Source organism: Salvelinus fontinalis, chromosome 18 (assembly GCF_029448725.1).
Source record: "Salvelinus fontinalis isolate EN_2023a chromosome 18, ASM2944872v1, whole genome shotgun sequence".
NCBI lineage: Eukaryota > Metazoa > Chordata > Actinopteri > Salmoniformes > Salmonidae > Salvelinus > Salvelinus fontinalis.
Window position 1 is genome coordinate 59,419,669 of NC_074682.1, and position 22,330 is coordinate 59,441,998.

General features: G+C 41.7%; 1 protein-coding gene across 1 annotated transcript in view; it reads left to right on the plus strand.

Annotated features, from left to right (window-relative positions):
• The first annotated feature begins 3,590 nt into the window (after positions 1-3,590).
• The window catches only part of ippk (inositol 1,3,4,5,6-pentakisphosphate 2-kinase), a 49,284-nt gene continuing 30,544 nt past the window's right edge, over positions 3,591-22,330 (plus strand). The window contains exons 1-8 of the mRNA XM_055869942.1: positions 3,591-3,872; positions 4,320-4,379; positions 4,902-4,997; positions 6,359-6,425; positions 7,055-7,176; positions 8,433-8,522; positions 10,204-10,262; positions 10,712-10,784. Coding sequence (XP_055725917.1) covers positions 3,792-3,872; positions 4,320-4,379; positions 4,902-4,997; positions 6,359-6,425; positions 7,055-7,176; positions 8,433-8,522; positions 10,204-10,262; positions 10,712-10,784 — 648 coding nt within the window. The 5' untranslated portion in view covers positions 3,591-3,791. The remainder of the gene's footprint in view (positions 3,873-4,319; positions 4,380-4,901; positions 4,998-6,358; positions 6,426-7,054; positions 7,177-8,432; positions 8,523-10,203; positions 10,263-10,711; positions 10,785-22,330) is intronic.

Genomic DNA, 22,330 nt, shown 5'->3' on the forward strand with positions numbered 1-22,330 from the left:
TTCCTTCCCAAACCAATTCTAGGAACTCTTGTTGCAGCTTGATTTAAGCACCGCCAAATCCTGTTTAAATTCCAATTCCTTTTCATACTTAACACAATCATGCTCCAGCTGTAACACAATCATCAATTAAGCATCTCAATCAATTAAGCATCGCCAATCCAAAGTGAAATCTACAATTGGCTTCCTATTTCGCAACAATGCTTCCTTCACTCATGCCGCCAAACGTACCCTCGTAAAACTGACTATCCTACCGATCCTTGACTTCGGCGATGTCATTTACAAATCAGCCTCCAACACTCTACTCAGCAAATTGGATGTAGTCTATCACAGTGCCATCTGTTTTGTCACCAAAGCCCCATATACTACCCACCACTGCAACCTGTATGCTCTTGTTGGCTGGTCCTCGCTACATATTCGTCGTCAAACCCACTGGCTCCAGGTCGTCTATAAGTCTTTGCTAGGTATAGCTCTGCCTTATCTCAGCTCACTGGTCTCCATAGCAGCATCCACCTGTAGCACACGCTCCAGCAGGTATATTTCACTGGTCATCCCCAAAGCCAACACCTCCTTTGGCTGCCTTTCCTTCCAGTTCTCTGCTGCCAATGACTGGAACGAATTGTAAAAAAATCACTGAAGCTGGAGACTCATATCTCCCTCACTAACTTTAAGCATCAGCTGTCAGAGCAGCTAACCGATCGCTGCAGCTGTACACAGCCCATCCAATCAACTACCTACCTCATCCCCATATTTGTTTTTCTGCTCTTTTGCACACCAATATCTCTACCTGCACATCCTCATCTGCACACATATCACTCCAGTGTAAATTTCTAAATTGTCATTTCTTCACCACTATTGGCCTATTTATTGCCTTCCCTCCTTACTTCATTTGCACACACTGTACACATATTTTTCTATTGTGTTATTGACTGTACGCTTGTTTATCCCATGTGTAACTCTGTTGTTTGTGTCGCACTGCTTTGCTTTATCTTGGCCAGGTCGCAGTTGTAAATGAGAACTTGTTCTCAACTGGCCTACCTGGTTAAAAAAAAAGGTGAAAAAAAACAAATACAATTGAAAAAAATCATGCTCTAGCTGTAACAGAAGCAGTTATTTCTGTTGTTCAAAAGAAAGACTACTAAGGCTAACAGACCGTTGTAACGAAACCGGGAGACGGCTGAGCCAAAGGCTGCCCCAGTGGTAACTTTAAGTATACCTCTCTCCATCAGATTGGCCTTCAATATCAACCTAACATAATTTTTTTTTGACTTGTACCACTAATTTCAACATGGTGGTGATCAGCGATCTTCAACAGCAACAAACAAAAGACGCAAACAAAGCACCCAGAGTTCTCCCAAACAAATTACACTCATCAGTTAACGTAACAAGTATTAGGCTACTTTAACCAAAATCACCGATCCGTCTCTACCGCACAATACCAAACACTTATAAGACTATGCAGTGAATACCAACCAAAAGCACATCCCAATTAGCGTCAACCCATCATAATGCAACAAAATGTCTAGAAACATCATTATTATCCCGGACGAGCCCCCACTTGTCACAAACCGGCTCGTAGCCTGTAACAAAAACACAGAGATCAAGTAATAACAAAAATATATTTATTAACTGAAGTACACTATATACAATTGTCAATGGTGTCTGTGTGACGACACTACAGTGGTAGGCTTGATTACCAACAACGACGAGACGGCCTACGGGGAGGAGGTGAGGGCCCTCGGAGTGTGGTGTCAGGAAAATAACCTCACACTCAACGTCAACAAAACAAAGGAGATGATTGGGGATTTCAGGAAACAGCAGAGGGAGCACCCCCCTATCCACATCGACGGGACAGTAGTGGAGAAGGTGGAAAGTTTTAAGTTCCTCGGTGTACACATCACGGACAAACTGAATTGGTCCACCCACACAGACAGCGTTGTGAAGAAGACGCAGCAGCGCCTCTTCAACCTCAGGAGGCTGAAGAAATTTGGCTTGTCACCAAAAGCACTCACAAACTTCTACAGATGCGCAATTGAGAGCATCCTGTCGGGCTGTATCACCGCCTGGTACGGCAACTGCTCCGCCCACAACCGTAAGGCTCTCCAGAGGTTAGTGAGGTCTGCACAACGCATCACCGGGGGCAAACTACCTGCCCTCCAGGACACCTACACCACCCGATGTCACAGGAAGGCCATAAAGATCATCAAGGACAAAAACCACCTGAGCCACTGCCTGTTCACCCCGCTATCATCCAGAAGGCGAGGTCAGTACAGGTGCATCAAAGCAGGGACCGAGAGACTGAAAAACAGCTTCTATCTCAAGGCCATCAGACTGTTAAACAGCCACCACTAACATTTAGTGGCCGCTGCCAACATACTGACTCAACTCCAGCCACTTTAATAATGGGAATTGATGGAAATTATGTAAAAATGTATCACTAGCCACTTTAAACAATGCCACTTAATATAATGTTTACATACCCTACATTACTCATCTCATATGTATATGTATATACTGTACTCTATATCATCTACTGCATCTTGCCATCTTTATGTAATACATGTATCATTAGCCACTTTAAACTATGCCACTTTATGTTTACATACCCTACATTACTCATCTCATATGTATATACTGTACTCTATACCATCTACTGCATCTTGCCTATGCCGTTCTGTACCATCACTCATTCATATATCTTTATGTACATATTCTTTATCCCTTTACACTTGTGTGTATAAGGTAGTAGTTGTGGAATTGTTAGGTTAGATTACTTGTTGGTTATTACTGCATTGTCGGAACTAGAAGCACAAGCATTTCGCTACACCCGCATTAACATCTGCTAACCATGTATATGTGACAAATAAAATTTGATTTGATTTGTGTGAGTGAGTGTTTGCGTGCATAGGTGGTGATAATGAGGGGTGTTGAGAGGTGCCAAAACAAACAAGCCTAGGTGTGTCCCATTTTGCTGACGACACTCCGGGCTCCGCCCACCGACATCCTATTGAGGAAAACAAGAGCAAAGAGTAAGAATTCGGCAGACGGATTGGGAGGGTCGTCACAGCTTCCAATTGTGTGGAAACCGTTTGGGGAAGGGCCTTTCCTATTTCAGCACAATGCCCCCGTACACAAAGCGATGTCCAATGGTTTGTCGCGATCGGTGTGGAAGAACTTGACTAGTCTGCACCAAGCCCTGACCACAACTCCATTGAACACCTTTGGGATTAATTGTAATGCCGACTGCCGGGCCTAATCGCATAACATCAGTACCCGACCTCACTAATGCTCTTGTGGTCGCAGCAATGTTTTAACGTCTAGTGGAAAGCCTTCACAGAAGTGTGGAGGCTGTTATAGCAGCAAAGGGGGGACAACTCCATATTAACGCCCATGATTTTTGGAATGAGATTTTCGACTTGCAGTTGTCCACATAGTTGTCCACATACTTTTAGTCATGTATCGTATTTTAGATCGCAGACACATTCTCTTGGGGCACTGTCATTAGAATAACACGTGCGATTGGCAACAGTTTTCCATCCTCTTTGGATTGGCTGCCGAAAATATCCTCAAGCGAGTTCCGTTACGTCTGGCTGAAGTATCCAATGAAAATTGCATCTAAAAACATCTGGCCAATATGATGAGAGTGGGCGGGACATCCTCCAGAAAGTAATAGTCCTTTGGTGTCAGTAGCTTAAAATTATTGTTTTAGCTTCAGAACTTGTGTGTTGGCCTGGCAACGTTGCTGGAGTTAATAGGCTATATAGATTAAGTTGCCTACGACGTACAGTTCTGTTATGGAACTGGACAAAATGGACGAGAACGAATGGAAATACCACGGAGAGGGCAACAAAAGCCTAGTGGTTTCTAATGTCCAGGTGAGCTAGCTAATGTTAGGTCAGTAGCTAAAATCTTGGTAGTTAGCGTATGCTACTAACTAGCTAATATATTAGCTAGCTGGTCAGGTTGTCTGGCGCAGTCCAGATCTGTAAAAGCGGAACAGTGGAAAGTAGAATATTGTTTATTTTACTTGTCACTAGATTGTTTGCCTAGGAGTCATCTGATTATCGTGGTATTTTTTCCCACAACAGCTGCTAGCTACCAAACATCAAGCTAGCGTCGTAGCTAACGTTAGCCACATTTAGTGCCTTGGAAATCAATCTAGTAATGTATTTACGGTAGCAAGCTAGCTAGCTAACTTTAACCTTGCTGAGTTATCACATGGGTTACAGCAAATGACTCTCACTCCAACTTATTTATATTTAGGTACCTTCTTTTTAAAATGATTTCCAATGCTGATATTTTTCAACACTCCTCCTATCCAGCACGCCAGAGTCCTTCGGCTCCTGAAGTATTCTACAGAAGATGCCGAAAACTCGCATAAGGTTAGAAAATATTTTCTGTGTCCCATCAGTTGACTTCTTTTTTTCATAACAATTACAACCATAACCTGTCAGATTGGTTTATTCTGTGAACCGTTTAGTGTCTTATTATGGTTAATCAACAACTCAATCCAACTCCCTGTATTGGTTGGGTTTCATGTGATAATTTAAAAGGAATTTGTGGGGGGGACATTTCGGTTTTGGAAATCAACATTTGTGGGAGCCAGGCAAGGCGGAGTAAGGTGACGTTGCCACCATATTCTCATCTTTGGTCAGTTTCGTATTTTTTCTCCCCACTAAAGGTTAGGATTGTGGGAGGGGTTAGCTGATCCCAGATCTGTACGTTACTTGTGTAAGGCCCTCAAAAGGTCCAGTTTAGGGTTAAATGGCTTTCATTGACCGCTTGTGTCAACCAAGCAAGTGAAGGCACAAACACAAGCATTGCATTTACACAGCGCTCTGAAAAACTCCAGGATTGTCACGGAAAACCTAATTTCTCTTGACGATCTGTTTCTTCTCTTCCAGACAACAGAACAAGCTTTCCGCCACATACAGAACATAGTTGACTATAGTCAAAATGTCATGAAGCCACTACTGGGGGAGAAGTATGTCCACAACGGAGTAAGATATATATATATATACTTCTTCTGTGCTAACCATATTGTTGTAGATTGCATGGTGCCTTTTCCCCAATATGTTATGAGATTGAACTGTTTGGTTAAAAGACAGTTCTTTGCCACATGTTATCAAATGCAGTTGAAAGGTCATGTTTAGTTCTGTTCCCTGATACAGCTGATATATGCTATAGATGCATTTAAATCATTACATTATTGTGTGATAGTATATGCTATAGGTACATTTTAATCAATACATTATTGTGTGATAGTATATGCTATAGATACACAATAATTTATTGATTGAAATGTATCTATAGCATATACTATCACACAATAATGTATTGATTGAAATGTATCTATAGCATATACTATCACACATTTCAATCAATACATTATTGTGTGATAGTATATGCTATAGATACATTTCAATCAATACATTATTGTGTGATAGTATATGCTATAGGTACATTTCAATCAATACATTATTGTGTGATAGTATATGCTATAGGTACATTTCAATCTATACATTATTGTGTGATAGTATATGCTATAGGTACATTTCAATCTATACATTATTGTGTGATAGTATATGCTATAGGTACATTTCAATCTATACATTATTGTGTGATAGTATATGCTATAGGTACATTTCAATCTATACATTATTGTGTGATATTATATGCTATAGGTACATTTCAATCTATACATTATTGTGTGATAGTATATGCTATAGGTACATTTCAATCAATACATTATTGTGTGATAGTATATGCTATAGATACATTTCAATCAATACATTATTGTGTGATAGTATATGCTATAGGTACATTTCAATCAATACATTATTGTGTGATAGTATATGCTATAGGTACATTTCAATCTATACATTATTGTGTGATAGTATATGCTATAGGTACATTTCAATCTATACATTATTGTGTGATAGTATATGCTATAGGTACATTTCAATCTATACATTATTGTGTGATAGTATATGCTATAGGTACATTTCAATCTATACATTATTGTGTGATATTATATGCTATAGGTACATTTCAATCTATACATTATTGTGTGATAGTATATGCTATAGGTACATTTCAATCAATACATTATTGTGTGATAGTATATGCTATAGATACATTTCAATCTATACATTATTGTGTGATAGTATATGCTATAGGTACATTTCAATCTATACATTATTGTGTGATAGTATATGCTATAGGTACATTTCAATCTATACATTATTGTGTGATACATTTCAATCAATACATTATTGTGTGATACATTTCAATCAATACATTTTTGTGTGATAGTATATGCTATAGATACATTTCAATCAATACATTATTGTTTGTGTAGGAGGCTGTGAAGCTCCCGCTGGACTTTGTCCGACAGCTGTCATTGAAGGTTCAGCAGGAAAGGCCAGGTACGTGTTGTCTTTTAGTTGTCAGGGTTTGGCATCTTCAGGTTGTCATGAAATATGACACATCACATTTCCTTGTGTTGTTGTGGAATATATCAGCAGACTAAGCTGTGGGGCGTGTCTGTGTGGACCTGTGTCTGTGCGGACCTGTGCATGTACGGACGTGTGCGTGTGCGTGTACGGACGTGTGTGTGTACGGACGTGTGCGTGTGTGTGTACGGACTTGTGCGTGTGTGTGTTTGGACTTGTGCGTGTGGACTTTCCGTTGGGGGAGGGGGACTTGTCATGTGTGTGAAGTTAGTGGTGACAGAATGCTATCTATAGGTAATGGAATCTACAGTCTGAGTGTCTGGTGAGAACCTAAGTGGAACTCTTAAGTGCTTTGGATTTATTGAATCATTATGAGGATTGCCTTCTTTATACCTACAGTTAAAACCTACACATCAAGGCCCAGTTCCCAGACACAGGTGATCCTAGTCAGGGATTAAAAATCAGTGTCAAAGGAGATTCTCTGTTTTAGTTCAGAACTAGGCTTAATGTGTCTGGGAAAACGGGCACCAAATGTCTGTGACTTAAGTTGTCGTTAATGTGTTATAACAACCCATCTGTCTGTGTGTTCCATGTCATGGCAGAGTCTCGCTGTGACAAAGTGATGGATACATTTAGTGGATGTGCCTTGTGTCTGCCGAACCTCACCCAGCTCTCCTGCTGCTGCAGCAGAGAACACAGACCTCCTCTCTGTATAGAGATTAAGGTACAGTCTCAGTCCTCTCTCTATAGAGATTAAGGTACAGTCTCAGTCCTCTCTCTATAGAGATTAAGGTACAGTCTCAGTCCTCTCTCTATAGAGATTAAGGTACAGTCTCAGTCCTCTCTCTATAGAGATTAAGGTACAGTCTCAGTCCTCTCTCTATAGAGATTAAGGTACAGTCTATGGGCCCTGGTAAAAAGTAGCACACACACTACCGTTCAAAAGTTTGGGGTCACTTAGAAATGTCCTTGTTTTTGAAGAAGAAAAAAAAGCATTTTTTTTTGTCCATTAAAATAACATCAAATTAATCAGAAATACAGTGTAGACATTGATAATGTTGTAAATGACTATTGTAGCTGGAAACGGCTGATTTTTAATGGAATATCTACATAGGCGTACAGAGGCCCATTATCAGAAACCATCACTCCTGTGTTCCAATGGCACGTTGTGTTAGCTAATCCAAGTTTATCATTTTAAAAGGCTTATTGCTTCTTTAATCAAGACAACAGTTTTCAGCTGTGCTAACATAATTGCTAAAGGGTTTTCTAATGATCAATTAGCCTTTTAAAATGATAAACTTGGATTAGCTAACACAACGTGCCATTGGAACACAGGAGTGATGGTTGCTGATAATGGGCCTCTGTTCGCCTATGTAGATATTCCATTAAAAATCTGCCTTTTCCTGCTACAATAGTCATTTACAACATTAACAATGTCTACACTGTATTTATGATCAATTTGACGTTATTTTAATGGACCAAAAAAAAAGTGTTTTTTCTTTCAAACACAAGGACATTTCTAAGTAACCCCAAACTTTTGAGAGGGAGAGAGACCGACCGTTTGGGACAGCCTCAGTCATCTCCCCTTTTTTTATAAATTTAAGGATGGAGGTATAGGTGTAGAAGAGTAGGAAGTTATTGCTCAGTGAAGAACACAGTAGAACTGGTTTTGAAAACCAATTTACATTCCTGGTTAAACAATGATTAAATAAACAGATTATATAAACTTGACAGAGTATTTAAATATACACAGACTGTGAAAAGACATGTGATGATACTCCTATTTTATAAGAAAAAGGTTAGGACCTGGGTTACTGAATACAGGATTAATGGAAGGATGAGTCAGAAGTCATGGGTTTTACAAGTCAAGGGATGAAGGGATAAGTGTGTTTTTTTAGCTTGAAATAAAAAGCTGTTTCGTTGTAATCAGTTAATCAACTCGGAGCCACAGTGACTCACTTCTGGTCTTGTGTTTTACAGCCCAAATGTGGGTTTCTGCCATCCTCTAGACACGTTACGAAGGACATCAAAAACAAGGTGTGCCGCTTCTGTATGCATCAACATTTTAAGGTGAGTTCATATTGTTTTGGGAATGATACCGGAGGTAAACCTGTTATACTACATTGGTTAGATGACCTTGAGGGTTTCTTCAATGAGAAATGACGTGTACATTACCTAAACAAATAGAACAGAGCACAACATCCGCTTCATTTGACTGGTCCTTTTTGACTATACCAGAGAATAGACAGCGGTTTAGGACACATCTACTAGGTGCCAGGCACCAGAGAATAGACAGGGGTTTAGGACACATCTACTAGGTGCCAGGCACCAGAGAATAGACAGGGGTTTAGGACACATCTACTAGGTGCCAGGCACCAGAGAATATACAGGGGTTTAGGACACATCTACTAGGTGCCAGGCACCAGAGAATAGACAGGGGTTTAGGACACATCTACTAGGTGCCAGGCACCAGAGAATATACAGGGGTTTAGGACACATCTACTAGGTGCCAGGCACCAGAGAATAGACAGGGGTTTAGGACACATCTACTAGGTGCCAGGCACCAGAGAATAGACAGGGGTTTAGGACATCTACTAGGTGCCAGGCACCAGAGAATATACAGGGGTTTAGGACACATCTACTAGGTGCCAGGCACCAGAGAATAGACAGGGGTTTAGGACACATCTACTAGGAGCCAGGCACCAGAGAATAGACAGGGGTTTAGGACATCTACTAGGTGCCAGGCACCAGAGAATAGACAGGGTTTGGGACACATCTACTAGGAGCCAGGCACCAGCGAATAGACAGGGGTTTAGGACACATCTACTAGGAGCCAGGCACCAGAGAATAGACAGGGGTTTAGGACACATCTACTAGGGGCCAGGCACCAGAGAATATACAGGGGTTTAGGACACATATACTAGGAGCCAGGCACCAGAGAATAGACAGGGGTTTAGGACACATCTACTAGGAGCCAGGCACCAGAGAATAGACAGGGGTTTAGGACACATCTACTAGGTGCCAGGCACCAGAGATAGACAGGGGTTTAGGACACATCTACTAGGAGCCAGGCACCAGAGAATAGACAGGGGTTTAGGACACATCTACTAGGAGCCAGGCACCAGAGAATAGACAGGGGTTTAGGACACATCTACTAGGAGCCAGGCACCAGAGAATAGACAGGGGTTTAGGACACATCTACTAGGTGCCAGGCACCAGAGAATAGACAGGGGTTTAGGACACATCTACTAGGAGCCAGGCACCAGAGAATAGACAGGGGTTTAGGACACATCTACTAGGTGCCAGGCACCAGAGAATAGACAGGGGTTTAGGACACATCTACTAGGTGCCAGGCACCAGAGAATAGACAGGGGTTTAGGACACATCTACTAGGTGCCAGGCACCAGAGAATAGACAGGGGTTTAGGACACATCTACTAGGAGCCAGGCACCAGAGAATAGACAGGGGTTTAGGACACATCTACTAGGAGCCAGGCACCAGAGAATAGACAGGGGTTTAGGACACATCTACTAGGAGCCAGGCACCAGAGAATAGACAGGGGTTTAGGACACATCTACTAGGAGCCAGGCACCAGAGAATAGACAGGGGTTTAGGACATCTACTAGGAGCCAGGAATTTTGTTATTGTGAAAGTTGAGTGTTATGATCGGTGTCTGCCCCCTGGTGGTGAGACTGGAGAACTGCACCCGGTGGAGACAGTGACTCTTGTGCTCTACTCTCTAACTCAACAGTTGGCCCATGGAAAGTGGAAACGGCTGAGCCGCTACTGTCCCTTGGACCTGTTCTCAGGGTAAGGAACGGTACACTTCACCTGCCCCAGTGATCAATTCAAGGGGCTTTATTGGCATGGGAAACATATGTTTACATTTCCAAAGCAAGTGAAATGGATCATTAACAATAAAAAAATGACACTCACAAAAGTTCCAAAATAATTAAAGACCTTTCACATCATATGTCTATATATTGGTGTTGTAACGATGTGCAAATAGTTAAAGTACAAAAGGGAAAATAAAATAAATATGGGTTGTATTTAAAATGGTGTTTGTTCTTCACTGGTTGCACTTTTCTCGTGGCAACAGGTCACACATCCTGCTGCTGTGATTGTCACCGTCTCGTGGTATATCTACAACCATCGACCTGACCATGTTCAGACCTCGGTGCTCTAGTTTTGTATATGATTCCACAGCACGTGACTAAAGAGCCATGTATATACTCAGCCTGAATCTATCTCTGCTTTAGGAACAAACAGAGAATGTCCTTAGCCATCAAGCACTTGATAGAGGAACCTCAAAACAACTTTAAAATCTTCAAGGTATGTATCTCTGCGGTACACCCGTTCTACCCATTCTGCAACAGAAGTCCTCTCGCTGTATTACACAATGTATTACTTCACTCTCACCTGTCTGTCTCTATCTAGACTGGATCTATAGTTGTCAGGGTTATTAAACCTGTCTCTCTATCCAGACTGGATCTATAGCTGTCAGGGTTATTAAACCTGTCTCTCTATCCAGACTGGATCTATAGCTGTCAGGGTTATTAAACCTGTCTCTCTATCCAGACTGGATCTATAGGTGTCAGGGTTATTAAACCTGTCTCTCAATCCAGACTGGATCTATAGCTGTCAGGGTTATTAAACCTGTCTCTCTATCCAGACTGGATCTATAGCTGTCAGGGTTATTAAACCTGTCTCTCTATCCAGACTGGATCTATAGCTGTCAGGGTTATTAAACCTGTCTCTATCCAGACTGGATCTATAGCTGTCAGGGTTATTAAACCTGTCTCTCTATCCAGACTGGATCTATAGTTGTCAGGGTTATTAAACCTGTCTCTATCCAGACTGGATCTATAGTTGTCAGGGTTATTAAACCTGTCTCTCTATCCAGACTGGATCTATAGCTGTCAGGGTTATTAAACCTGTCTCTATCCAGACTGGATCTATAGCTGTCAGGGTTATTAAACCTGTCTCTATCCAGACTGGATCTATAGCTGTCAGGGTTATTAAACCTGTCTCTATCCAGACTGGATCTATAGCTGTCAGGGTTATTAAACCTGTCTCTATCCAGACTGGATCTATAGCTGTCAGGGTTATTAAACCTGTCTCTATCCAGACTGGATCTATAGCTGCCAGGGTTATTAAACCTGTCTCTATCCAGACTGGATCTATAGCTGTCAGGGTTATTAAACCTGTCTCTATCCAGACTGGATCTATAGCTGTCAGGGTTATTAAACCTGTCTCTCTATCCAGACTGGATCTATAGCTGCCAGGGTTATTAAACCTGTCTCTCTATCCAGACTGGATCTATAGTTTTTAGGGTTATTAAACCTGTCTCTCTATCCAGACTGGATCTATAGTTGTCAGGGTTATTAAACCTGTCTCTCTATCCAGACTGGATCTATAGTTGTCAGGGTTATTAAACCTGTCTCTCTATCCAGACTGGATCTATAGTTGTCAGGGTTATTAAACCTGTCTCTATCCAGACTGGATCTATAGTTGTCAGGGTTATTAAACCTGTCTCTATCCAGACTGGATCTATAGTTGTCAGGGTTATTAAACCTGTCTCTCTATCCAGACTGGATCTATAGTTGTCAGGGTTATTAAACCTGTCTCTCTATCCAGACTGGATCTATAGCTGTCAGGGCTATTAAACCTGTCTCTATCCAGACTGGATCTATAGTTGTCAGGGTTATTAAACCTGTCTCTCTATCCAGACTGGATCTATAGCTGTCAGGGTTATTAAACCTGTCTCTCTATCCAGACTGGATCTATAGCTGTCAGGGTTATTAAACCTGTCTCTCTATCCAGACTGGATCTATAGCTGTCAGGGTTATTAAACCTGTCTCTCTATCCAGACTGGATCTATAGCTGTCAGGGTTATTAAACCTGTCTCTCTATCCAGACTGGATCTATAGCTGTCAGGGTTATTAAACCTGTCTCTCTATCCAGACTGGATCTATAGCTGTCAGGGTTATTAAACCTGTCTCTCTATCCAGACTGGATCTATAGTTGTCAGGGTTATTAAACCTGCCTCTCTATCCAGACTGGATCTATAGCTGTCAGGGTTATTAAACCTGTCTCTCTATCCAGACTGGATCTATAGCTGTCAGGGTTATTAAACCTGTCTCTCTATCCAGACTGGATCTATAGCTGTCAGGGTTATTAAACCTGTCTCTATCCAGACTGGATCTATAGGTGTCAGGGTTATTAAACCTGTCTCTCTATCCAGACTGGATCTATAGGTGTCAGGGTTATTAAACCTGTCTCTCTATCCAGACTGGATCTATAGTTGTCAGGGTTATTAAACCTGTCTCTATCCAGACTGGATCTATAGCTGCCAGGGTTATTAAACCTGTCTCTCTATCCAGACTGGATCTATAGCTGTCAGGGTTATTAAACCTGTCTCTCTATCCAGACTGGATCTATAGCTGTCAGGGTTATTAAACCTGTCTCTATCCAGACTGGATCTATAGCTGTCAGGGTTATTAAACCTGTCTCTCTATCCAGACTGGATCTATAGCTGTCAGGGTTATTAAACCTGTCTCTCTATCCAGACTGGATCTATAGCTGTCAGGGTTATTAAACCTGTCTCTCTATCCAGACTGGATCTATAGCTGTCAGGGTTATTAAACCTGTCTCTCTATCCAGACTGGATCTATAGCTGTCAGGGTTATTAAACCTGTCTCTCTATCCAGACTGGATCTATAGCTGTCAGGGTTATTAAACCTGTCTCTCTATCCAGACTGGATCTATAGCTGTCAGGGTTATTAAACCTGTCTCTCTATCCAGACTGGATCTATAGTTGTCAGGGTTATTAAACCTGTCTCTCTATCCAGACTGGATCTATAGCTGTCAGGGTTATTAAACCTGTCTCTCTATCCAGACTGGATCTATAGCTGTCAGGGTTATTAAACCTGTCTCTCTATCCAGACTGGATCTATAGCTGTCAGGGTTATTAAACCTGTCTCTATCCAGACTGGATCTATAGCTGTCAGGGTTATTAAACCTGTCTCTCTATCCAGACTGGATCTATAGGTGTCAGGGTTATTAAACCTGTCTCTCTATCCAGACTGGATCTATAGTTGTCAGGGTTATTAAACCTGTCTCTATCCAGACTGGATCTATAGCTGCCAGGGTTATTAAACCTGTCTCTCTATCCAGACTGGATCTATAGCTGTCAGGGTTATTAAACCTGTCTCTCTATCCAGACTGGATCTATAGCTGTCAGGGTTATTAAACCTGTCTCTATCCAGACTGGATCTATAGCTGTCAGGGTTATTAAACCTGTCGCTCTATCCAGACTGGATCTATAGTTGTCAGGGTTATTAAACCTGTCTCTCTATCCAGACTGGATCTATAGCTGTCAGGGTTATTAAACCTGCCTCTCTAGCCAGACTGGATCAATAGTTGTCAGGGTTATTAAACCTGTCTCTCTATCCAGACTGGATCTATAGTTGTCAGGGTTATTAAACCTGTCTCTCTATCCAGACTGGATCTATAGCTGTCAGGGTTATTAAACCTGTCTCTATCCAGACTGGATCTATAGCTGTCAGGGTTATTAAACCTGTCTCTCTATCCAGACCGGATCTATAGCTGTCAGGGTTATTTAACCTGTCTGTCTCTATCCAGACTGGATCTATAGTTGTCAGGGTTATTAAACCTGTCTCTATCCAGACTGGATCTATAGCTGTCAGGGTTATTAAACCTGTCTCTATCCAGACTGGATCTATAGCTGGCAGGGTTATTAAACCTGTCTCTCTATCCAGACTGGATCTATAGCTGTCAGGGTTATTAAACCTGTCTGTCTCTATCCAGACTGGATCTATAGTTGTCAGGGTTATTAAACCTGTCTCTCTATCCAGACTGGATCTATAGTTGTCAGGGTTATTAAACCTGTCTCTCTATCCAGACTGGATCTATAGCTGTCAGGGTTATTAAACCTGTCTCTCTATCCAGACTGGATCTATAGGTGTCAGGGTTATTAAACCTGTCTCTCTATCCAGACTGGATCTATAGCTGTCAGGGTTATTAAACCTGTCTCTCTATCCAGACTGGATCTATAGCTGTCAGGGTTATTAAACCTGTCTCTCTATCCAGACTGGATCTATAGCTGTCAGGGTTATTTAACCTGTCTGTCTCTATCCAGACTGGATCTATAGTTGTCAGGGTTATTAAACCTGTCTCTATCCAGACTGGATCTATAGCTGTCAGGGTTATTAAACCTGTCTCTCTCTATCCAGACTGGATCTATAGTTGTCAGGGTTATTAAACCTGTCTCTATCCAGACTGGATCTATAGCTGTCAGGGTTATTAAACCTGTCTCTCTCTATCCAGACTGGATCTATAGTTGTCAGGGTTATTAAACCTGTCTCTATCCAGACTGGATCTATAGCTGTCAGGGTTATTAAACCTGTCTCTCTCTATCCAGACTGGATCTATAGTTGTCAGGGTTATTAAACCTGTCTCTATCCAGACTGGATCTATAGCTGTCAGGGTTATTAAACCTGTCTCTCTCTATCCAGACTGGATCTATAGTTGTCAGGGTTATTAAACCTGTCTCTATCCAGACTGGATCTATAGCTGTCAGGGTTATTAAACCTGCCTCTCTAGCCAGACTGGATCAATAGTTGTCAGGGTTATTAAACCTGTCTCTCTATCCAGACTGGATCTATAGTTGTCAGGGTTATTAAACCTGTCTCTCTATCCAGACTGGATCTATAGCTGTCAGGGTTATTAAACCTGTCTCTATCCAGACTGGATCTATAGCTGTCAGGGTTATTAAACCTGTCTCTCTATCCAGACCGGATCTATAGCTGTCAGGGTTATTTAACCTGTCTGTCTCTATCCAGACTGGATCTATAGTTGTCAGGGTTATTAAACCTGTCTCTATCCAGACTGGATCTATAGCTGTCAGGGTTATTAAACCTGTCTCTATCCAGACTGGATCTATAGCTGGCAGGGTTATTAAACCTGTCTCTCTATCCAGACTGGATCTATAGCTGTCAGGGTTATTAAACCTGTCTGTCTCTATCCAGACTGGATCTATAGTTGTCAGGGTTATTAAACCTGTCTCTCTATCCAGACTGGATCTATAGTTGTCAGGGTTATTAAACCTGTCTCTCTATCCAGACTGGATCTATAGCTGTCAGGGTTATTAAACCTGTCTCTCTATCCAGACTGGATCTATAGGTGTCAGGGTTATTAAACCTGTCTCTCTATCCAGACTGGATCTATAGCTGTCAGAGTTATTAAACCTGTCTCTCTATCCAGACTGGATCTATAGCTGTCAGGGTTATTAAACCTGTCTCTATCCAGACTGGATCTATAGCTGTCAGGGTTATTAAACCTGTCTCTCTCTATCCAGACTGGATCTATAGTTGTCAGGGTTATTAAACCTGTCTCTATCCAGACTGGATCTATAGCTGTCAGGGTTATTAAACCTGTCTCTCTCTATCCAGACTGGATCTATAGTTGTCAGGGTTATTAAACCTGTCTCTATCCAGACTGGATCTATAGCTGTCAGGGTTATTAAACCTGTCTCTCTCTATCCAGACTGGATCTATAGTTGTCAGGGTTATTAAACCTGTCTCTATCCAGACTGGATCTATAGCTGTCAGGGTTATTAAACCTGTCTCTCTCTATCCAGACTGGATCTATAGTTGTCAGGGTTATTAAACCTGTCTCTATCCAGACTGGATATATAGCTGTCAGGGTTATTAAACCTGTCTCTCTCTATCCAGACTGGATCTATAGTTGTCAGGGTTATTAAACCTGTCTCTCTATCCAGACTGGATCTATAGCTGTCAGGGTTATTAAACCTGTCTCTCTATCCAGACTGGATCTATAGCTGTCAGTGTTATTAATCCTCTCTCTCTATCCAGACTGGATCTATAGCTGGCAGGGTTATTAAACCTGTCTCTCTATCCAGACTGGATCTATAGCTGTCAGGGTTATTAAACTTGTCTGTCTCTATCCAGACTGGATCTATAGTTGTCAGGGTTATTAAACCTGTCTCTCTATCCAGACTGGATCTATAGTTGTCAGGGTTATTAAACCTGTCTCTCTATCCAGACTGGATCTATAGCTGTCAGGGTTATTAAACCTGTCTCTCTATCCAGACTGGATCTATAGTTGTCAGGGTTATTAAACCTGTCTCTCTATCCAGACTGGATCTATAGTTGTCAGGGTTATTAAACCTGTCTCTCTATCCAGACTGGATCTATAGTTGTCAGGGTTATTAAACCTGTCTCTCTATCCAGACTGGATCTATAGCTGCCAGGGTTATTAAACCTGTCTCTCTATCCAGACTGGATCTATAGCTGTCAGGGTTATTAAACCTGTCTCTCTATCCAGACTGGATCTATAGCTGTCAGGGTTATTAAACCTGCCTCTCTAGCCAGACTGGATCTATAGTTGTCAGGGTTATTAAACCTGTCTCTCTATCCAGACTGGATCTATAGCTGTCAGGGTTATTAAACCTGTCTCTATCCAGACTGGATCTATAGCTGGCAGGGTTATTAAACCTGTCTGTCTCTATCCAGACTGGATCTATAGTTGTCAGGGTTATTAAACCTGTCTCTCTATCCAGACTGGATCTATAGTTGTCAGGGTTATTAAACCTGTCTCTCTATCCAGACTGGATCTATAGCTGTCAGGGTTATTAAACCTGTCTCTCTATCCAGACTGGATCTATAGGTGTCAGGGTTATTAAACCTGTCTCTCTATCCAGACTGGATCTATAGCTGTCAGGGTTATTAAACCTGTCTCTCTATCCAGACTGGATCTATAGCTGTCAGGGTTATTAAACCTGTCTCTCTATCCAGACTGGATCTATAGCTGTCAGGGTTATTTAACCTGTCTGTCTCTATCCAGACTGGATCTATAGTTGTCAGGGTTATTAAACCTGTCTCTATCCAGACTGGATCTATAGCTGTCAGGGTTATTAAACCTGTCTCTCTCTATCCAGACTGGATCTATAGTTGTCGGGGTTATTAAACCTGTCTCTATCCAGACTGGATATATAGCTGTCAGGGTTATTAAACCTGTCTCTCTTTATCCAGACTGGATCTATAGTTGTCAGGGTTATTAAACCTGTCTCTCTCTATCCAGACTGGATCTATAGCTGTCAGGGTTATTAAACCTGTCTCTCTATCCAGACTGGATCTATAGCTGTCAGTGTTATTAATCCTGTCTCTCTATCCAGACTGGATCTATAGCTGTCAGGGTTATTAAACCTGGCTCTCTATCCAGACTGGATCTATAGCTGTCAGGGTTATAAACCCTGTCTCTCTATCCAGACTGGATCTATAGTTGTCAGGGTTATTAAACCTGTATGTCTCTATCCAGACTGGATCTATAGCTGTCAGGGTTATTAAACCTGTCTGTCTCTATCCAGACTGGATCTATAGCTGTCAGGGTTATTAAACCTGTCTCTCTATCCAGACTGGATCTATAGCTGTCAGGGTTATTAAACCTGTCTCTCTATCCAGACTGGATCTATAGCTGTCAGGGTTATTAAACCTGTCTGTCTCTATCCAGACTGGATCTATAGCTGTCAGGGTTATTAAACCTGTCTGTCTCTATCCAGACTGGATCTATAGTTGTCAGGGTTATTAAACCTGTCTCTCTATCCAGACTGGATCTATAGGTGTCAGGGTTATTAAACCTGCCTCTCTATCCAGACTGGATCTATAGCTGTCAGGGTTATTAAACCTGTCTCTCTATCCAGACTGGATCTATAACTGTCAGGGTTATTAAACCTGTCTCTATCCAGACTGGATCTATAGCTGTCAGGGTTATTAAACCTGTCTCTATCCAGACTGGATCTATAGCTGTCAGGGTTATTAAACCTGTCTCTCTATACAGACTGGATCTATAGCTGTCAGGGTTATTAAACCTGCCTCTCTATCCAGACTGGATCTATAGCTGTCAGGGTTATTAAACCTGTCTCTCTATCCAGACTGGATCTATAGTTGTCAGGGTTATTAAACCTGTCTCTATCCAGACTGGATCTATAGCTGCCAGGGTTATTAAACCTGTCTCTCTATCCAGACTGGATCTATAGCTGTCAGGGTTATTAAACCTGTCTCTCTATCCAGACTGGATCTATAGCTGTCAGGGTTATTAAACCTGTCTCTATCCAGACTGGATCTATAGCTGTCAGGGTTATTAAACCTGTCTCTCTATCCAGACTGGATCTATAGCTGTCAGGGTTATTAAACCTGTCTCTCTATCCAGACTGGATCTATAGCTGTCAGGGTTATTAAACCTGTCTCTCTATCCAGACTGGATCTATAGCTGTCAGGGTTATTAAACCTGTCTCTCTATCCAGACTGGATCTATAGCTGTCAGGGTTATTAAACCTGTCTCTCTATCCAGACTGGATCTATAGCTGTCAGGGTTATTAAACCTGTCTCTCTATCCAGACTGGATCTATAGCTGTCAGGGTTATTAAACCTGTCTCTCTATCCAGACTGGATCTATAGTTGTCAGGGTTATTAAACCTGTCTCTCTATCCAGACTGGATCTATAGCTGTCAGGGTTATTAAACCTGCCTCTCTAGCCAGACTGGATCAATAGTTGTCAGGGTTATTAAACCTGTCTCTCTATCCAGACTGGATCTATAGTTGTCAGGGTTATTAAACCTGTCTCTCTATCCAGACTGGATCTATAGCTGTCAGGGTTATTAAACCTGTCTCTATCCAGACTGGATCTATAGCTGTCAGGGTTATTAAACCTGTCTCTCTATCCAGACCGGATCTATAGCTGTCAGGGTTATTTAACCTGTCTGTCTCTATCCAGACTGGATCTATAGTTGTCAGGGTTATTAAACCTGTCTCTATCCAGACTGGATCTATAGCTGTCAGGGTTATTAAACCTGTCTCTATCCAGACTGGATCTATAGCTGGCAGGGTTATTAAACCTGTCTCTCTATCCAGACTGGATCTATAGCTGTCAGGGTTATTAAACCTGTCTGTCTCTATCCAGACTGGATCTATAGTTGTCAGGGTTATTAAACCTGTCTCTCTATCCAGACTGGATCTATAGTTGTCAGGGTTATTAAACCTGTCTCTCTATCCAGACTGGATCTATAGCTGTCAGGGTTATTAAACCTGTCTCTCTATCCAGACTGGATCTATAGGTGTCAGGGTTATTAAACCTGTCTCTCTATCCAGACTGGATCTATAGCTGTCAGGGTTATTAAACCTGTCTCTCTATCCAGACTGGATCTATAGCTGTCAGGGTTATTAAACCTGTCTCTCTATCCAGACTGGATCTATAGCTGTCAGGGTTATTTAACCTGTCTGTCTCTATCCAGACTGGATCTATAGTTGTCAGGGTTATTAAACCTGTCTCTATCCAGACTGGATCTATAGCTGTCAGGGTTATTAAACCTGTCTCTCTCTATCCAGACTGGATCTATAGTTGTCAGGGTTATTAAACCTGTCTCTATCCAGACTGGATCTATAGCTGTCAGGGTTATTAAACCTGTCTCTCTCTATCCAGACTGGATCTATAGTTGTCAGGGTTATTAAACCTGTCTCTATCCAGACTGGATCTATAGCTGTCAGGGTTATTAAACCTGTCTCTCTCTATCCAGACTGGATCTATAGTTGTCAGGGTTATTAAACCTGTCTCTATCCAGACTGGATCTATAGCTGTCAGGGTTATTAAACCTGTCTCTCTCTATCCAGACTGGATCTATAGTTGTCAGGGTTATTAAACCTGTCTCTATCCAGACTGGATCTATAGCTGTCAGGGTTATTAAACCTGCCTCTCTAGCCAGACTGGATCAATAGTTGTCAGGGTTATTAAACCTGTCTCTCTATCCAGACTGGATCTATAGTTGTCAGGGTTATTAAACCTGTCTCTCTATCCAGACTGGATCTATAGCTGTCAGGGTTATTAAACCTGTCTCTATCCAGACTGGATCTATAGCTGTCAGGGTTATTAAACCTGTCTCTCTATCCAGACCGGATCTATAGCTGTCAGGGTTATTTAACCTGTCTGTCTCTATCCAGACTGGATCTATAGTTGTCAGGGTTATTAAACCTGTCTCTATCCAGACTGGATCTATAGCTGTCAGGGTTATTAAACCTGTCTCTATCCAGACTGGATCTATAGCTGGCAGGGTTATTAAACCTGTCTCTCTATCCAGACTGGATCTATAGCTGTCAGGGTTATTAAACCTGTCTGTCTCTATCCAGACTGGATCTATAGTTGTCAGGGTTATTAAACCTGTCTCTCTATCCAGACTGGATCTATAGTTGTCAGGGTTATTAAACCTGTCTCTCTATCCAGACTGGATCTATAGCTGTCAGGGTTATTAAACCTGTCTCTCTATCCAGACTGGATCTATAGGTGTCAGGGTTATTAAACCTGTCTCTCTATCCAGACTGGATCTATAGCTGTCAGAGTTATTAAACCTGTCTCTCTATCCAGACTGGATCTATAGCTGTCAGGGTTATTAAACCTGTCTCTCTATCCAGACTGGATCTATAGCTGTCAGGGTTATTTAACCTGTCTGTCTCTATCCAGACTGGATCTATAGTTGTCAGGGTTATTAAACCTGTCTCTATCCAGACTGGATCTATAGCTGTCAGGGTTATTAAACCTGTCTCTCTCTATCCAGACTGGATCTATAGTTGTCAGGGTTATTAAACCTGTCTCTATCCAGACTGGATCTATAGCTGTCAGGGTTATTAAACCTGTCTCTCTCTATCCAGACTGGATCTATAGTTGTCAGGGTTATTAAACCTGTCTCTATCCAGACTGGATCTATAGCTGTCAGGGTTATTAAACCTGTCTCTCTCTATCCAGACTGGATCTATAGTTGTCAGGGTTATTAAACCTGTCTCTATCCAGACTGGATCTATAGCTGTCAGGGTTATTAAACCTGTCTCTCTCTATCCAGACTGGATCTATAGTTGTCAGGGTTATTAAACCTGTCTCTATCCAGACTGGATATATAGCTGTCAGGGTTATTAAACCTGTCTCTCTCTATCCAGACTGGATCTATAGTTGTCAGGGTTATTAAACCTGTCTCTCTATCCAGACTGGATCTATAGCTGTCAGGGTTATTAAACCTGTCTCTCTATCCAGACTGGATCTATAGCTGTCAGTGTTATTAATCCTCTCTCTCTATCCAGACTGGATCTATAGCTGGCAGGGTTATTAAACCTGTCTCTCTATCCAGACTGGATCTATAGCTGTCAGGGTTATTAAACTTGTCTGTCTCTATCCAGACTGGATCTATAGTTGTCAGGGTTATTAAACCTGTCTCTCTATCCAGACTGGATCTATAGTTGTCAGGGTTATTAAACCTGTCTCTCTATCCAGACTGGATCTATAGCTGTCAGGGTTATTAAACCTGTCTCTCTATCCAGACTGGATCTATAGTTGTCAGGGTTATTAAACCTGTCTCTCTATCCAGACTGGATCTATAGTTGTCAGGGTTATTAAACCTGTCTCTCTATCCAGACTGGATCTATAGTTGTCAGGGTTATTAAACCTGTCTCTCTATCCAGACTGGATCTATAGCTGCCAGGGTTATTAAACCTGTCTCTCTATCCAGACTGGATCTATAGCTGTCAGGGTTATTAAACCTGTCTCTCTATCCAGACTGGATCTATAGCTGTCAGGGTTATTAAACCTGCCTCTCTAGCCAGACTGGATCTATAGTTGTCAGGGTTATTAAACCTGTCTCTCTATCCAGACTGGATCTATAGCTGTCAGGGTTATTAAACCTGTCTCTATCCAGACTGGATCTATAGCTGGCAGGGTTATTAAACCTGTCTGTCTCTATCCAGACTGGATCTATAGTTGTCAGGGTTATTAAACCTGTCTCTCTATCCAGACTGGAT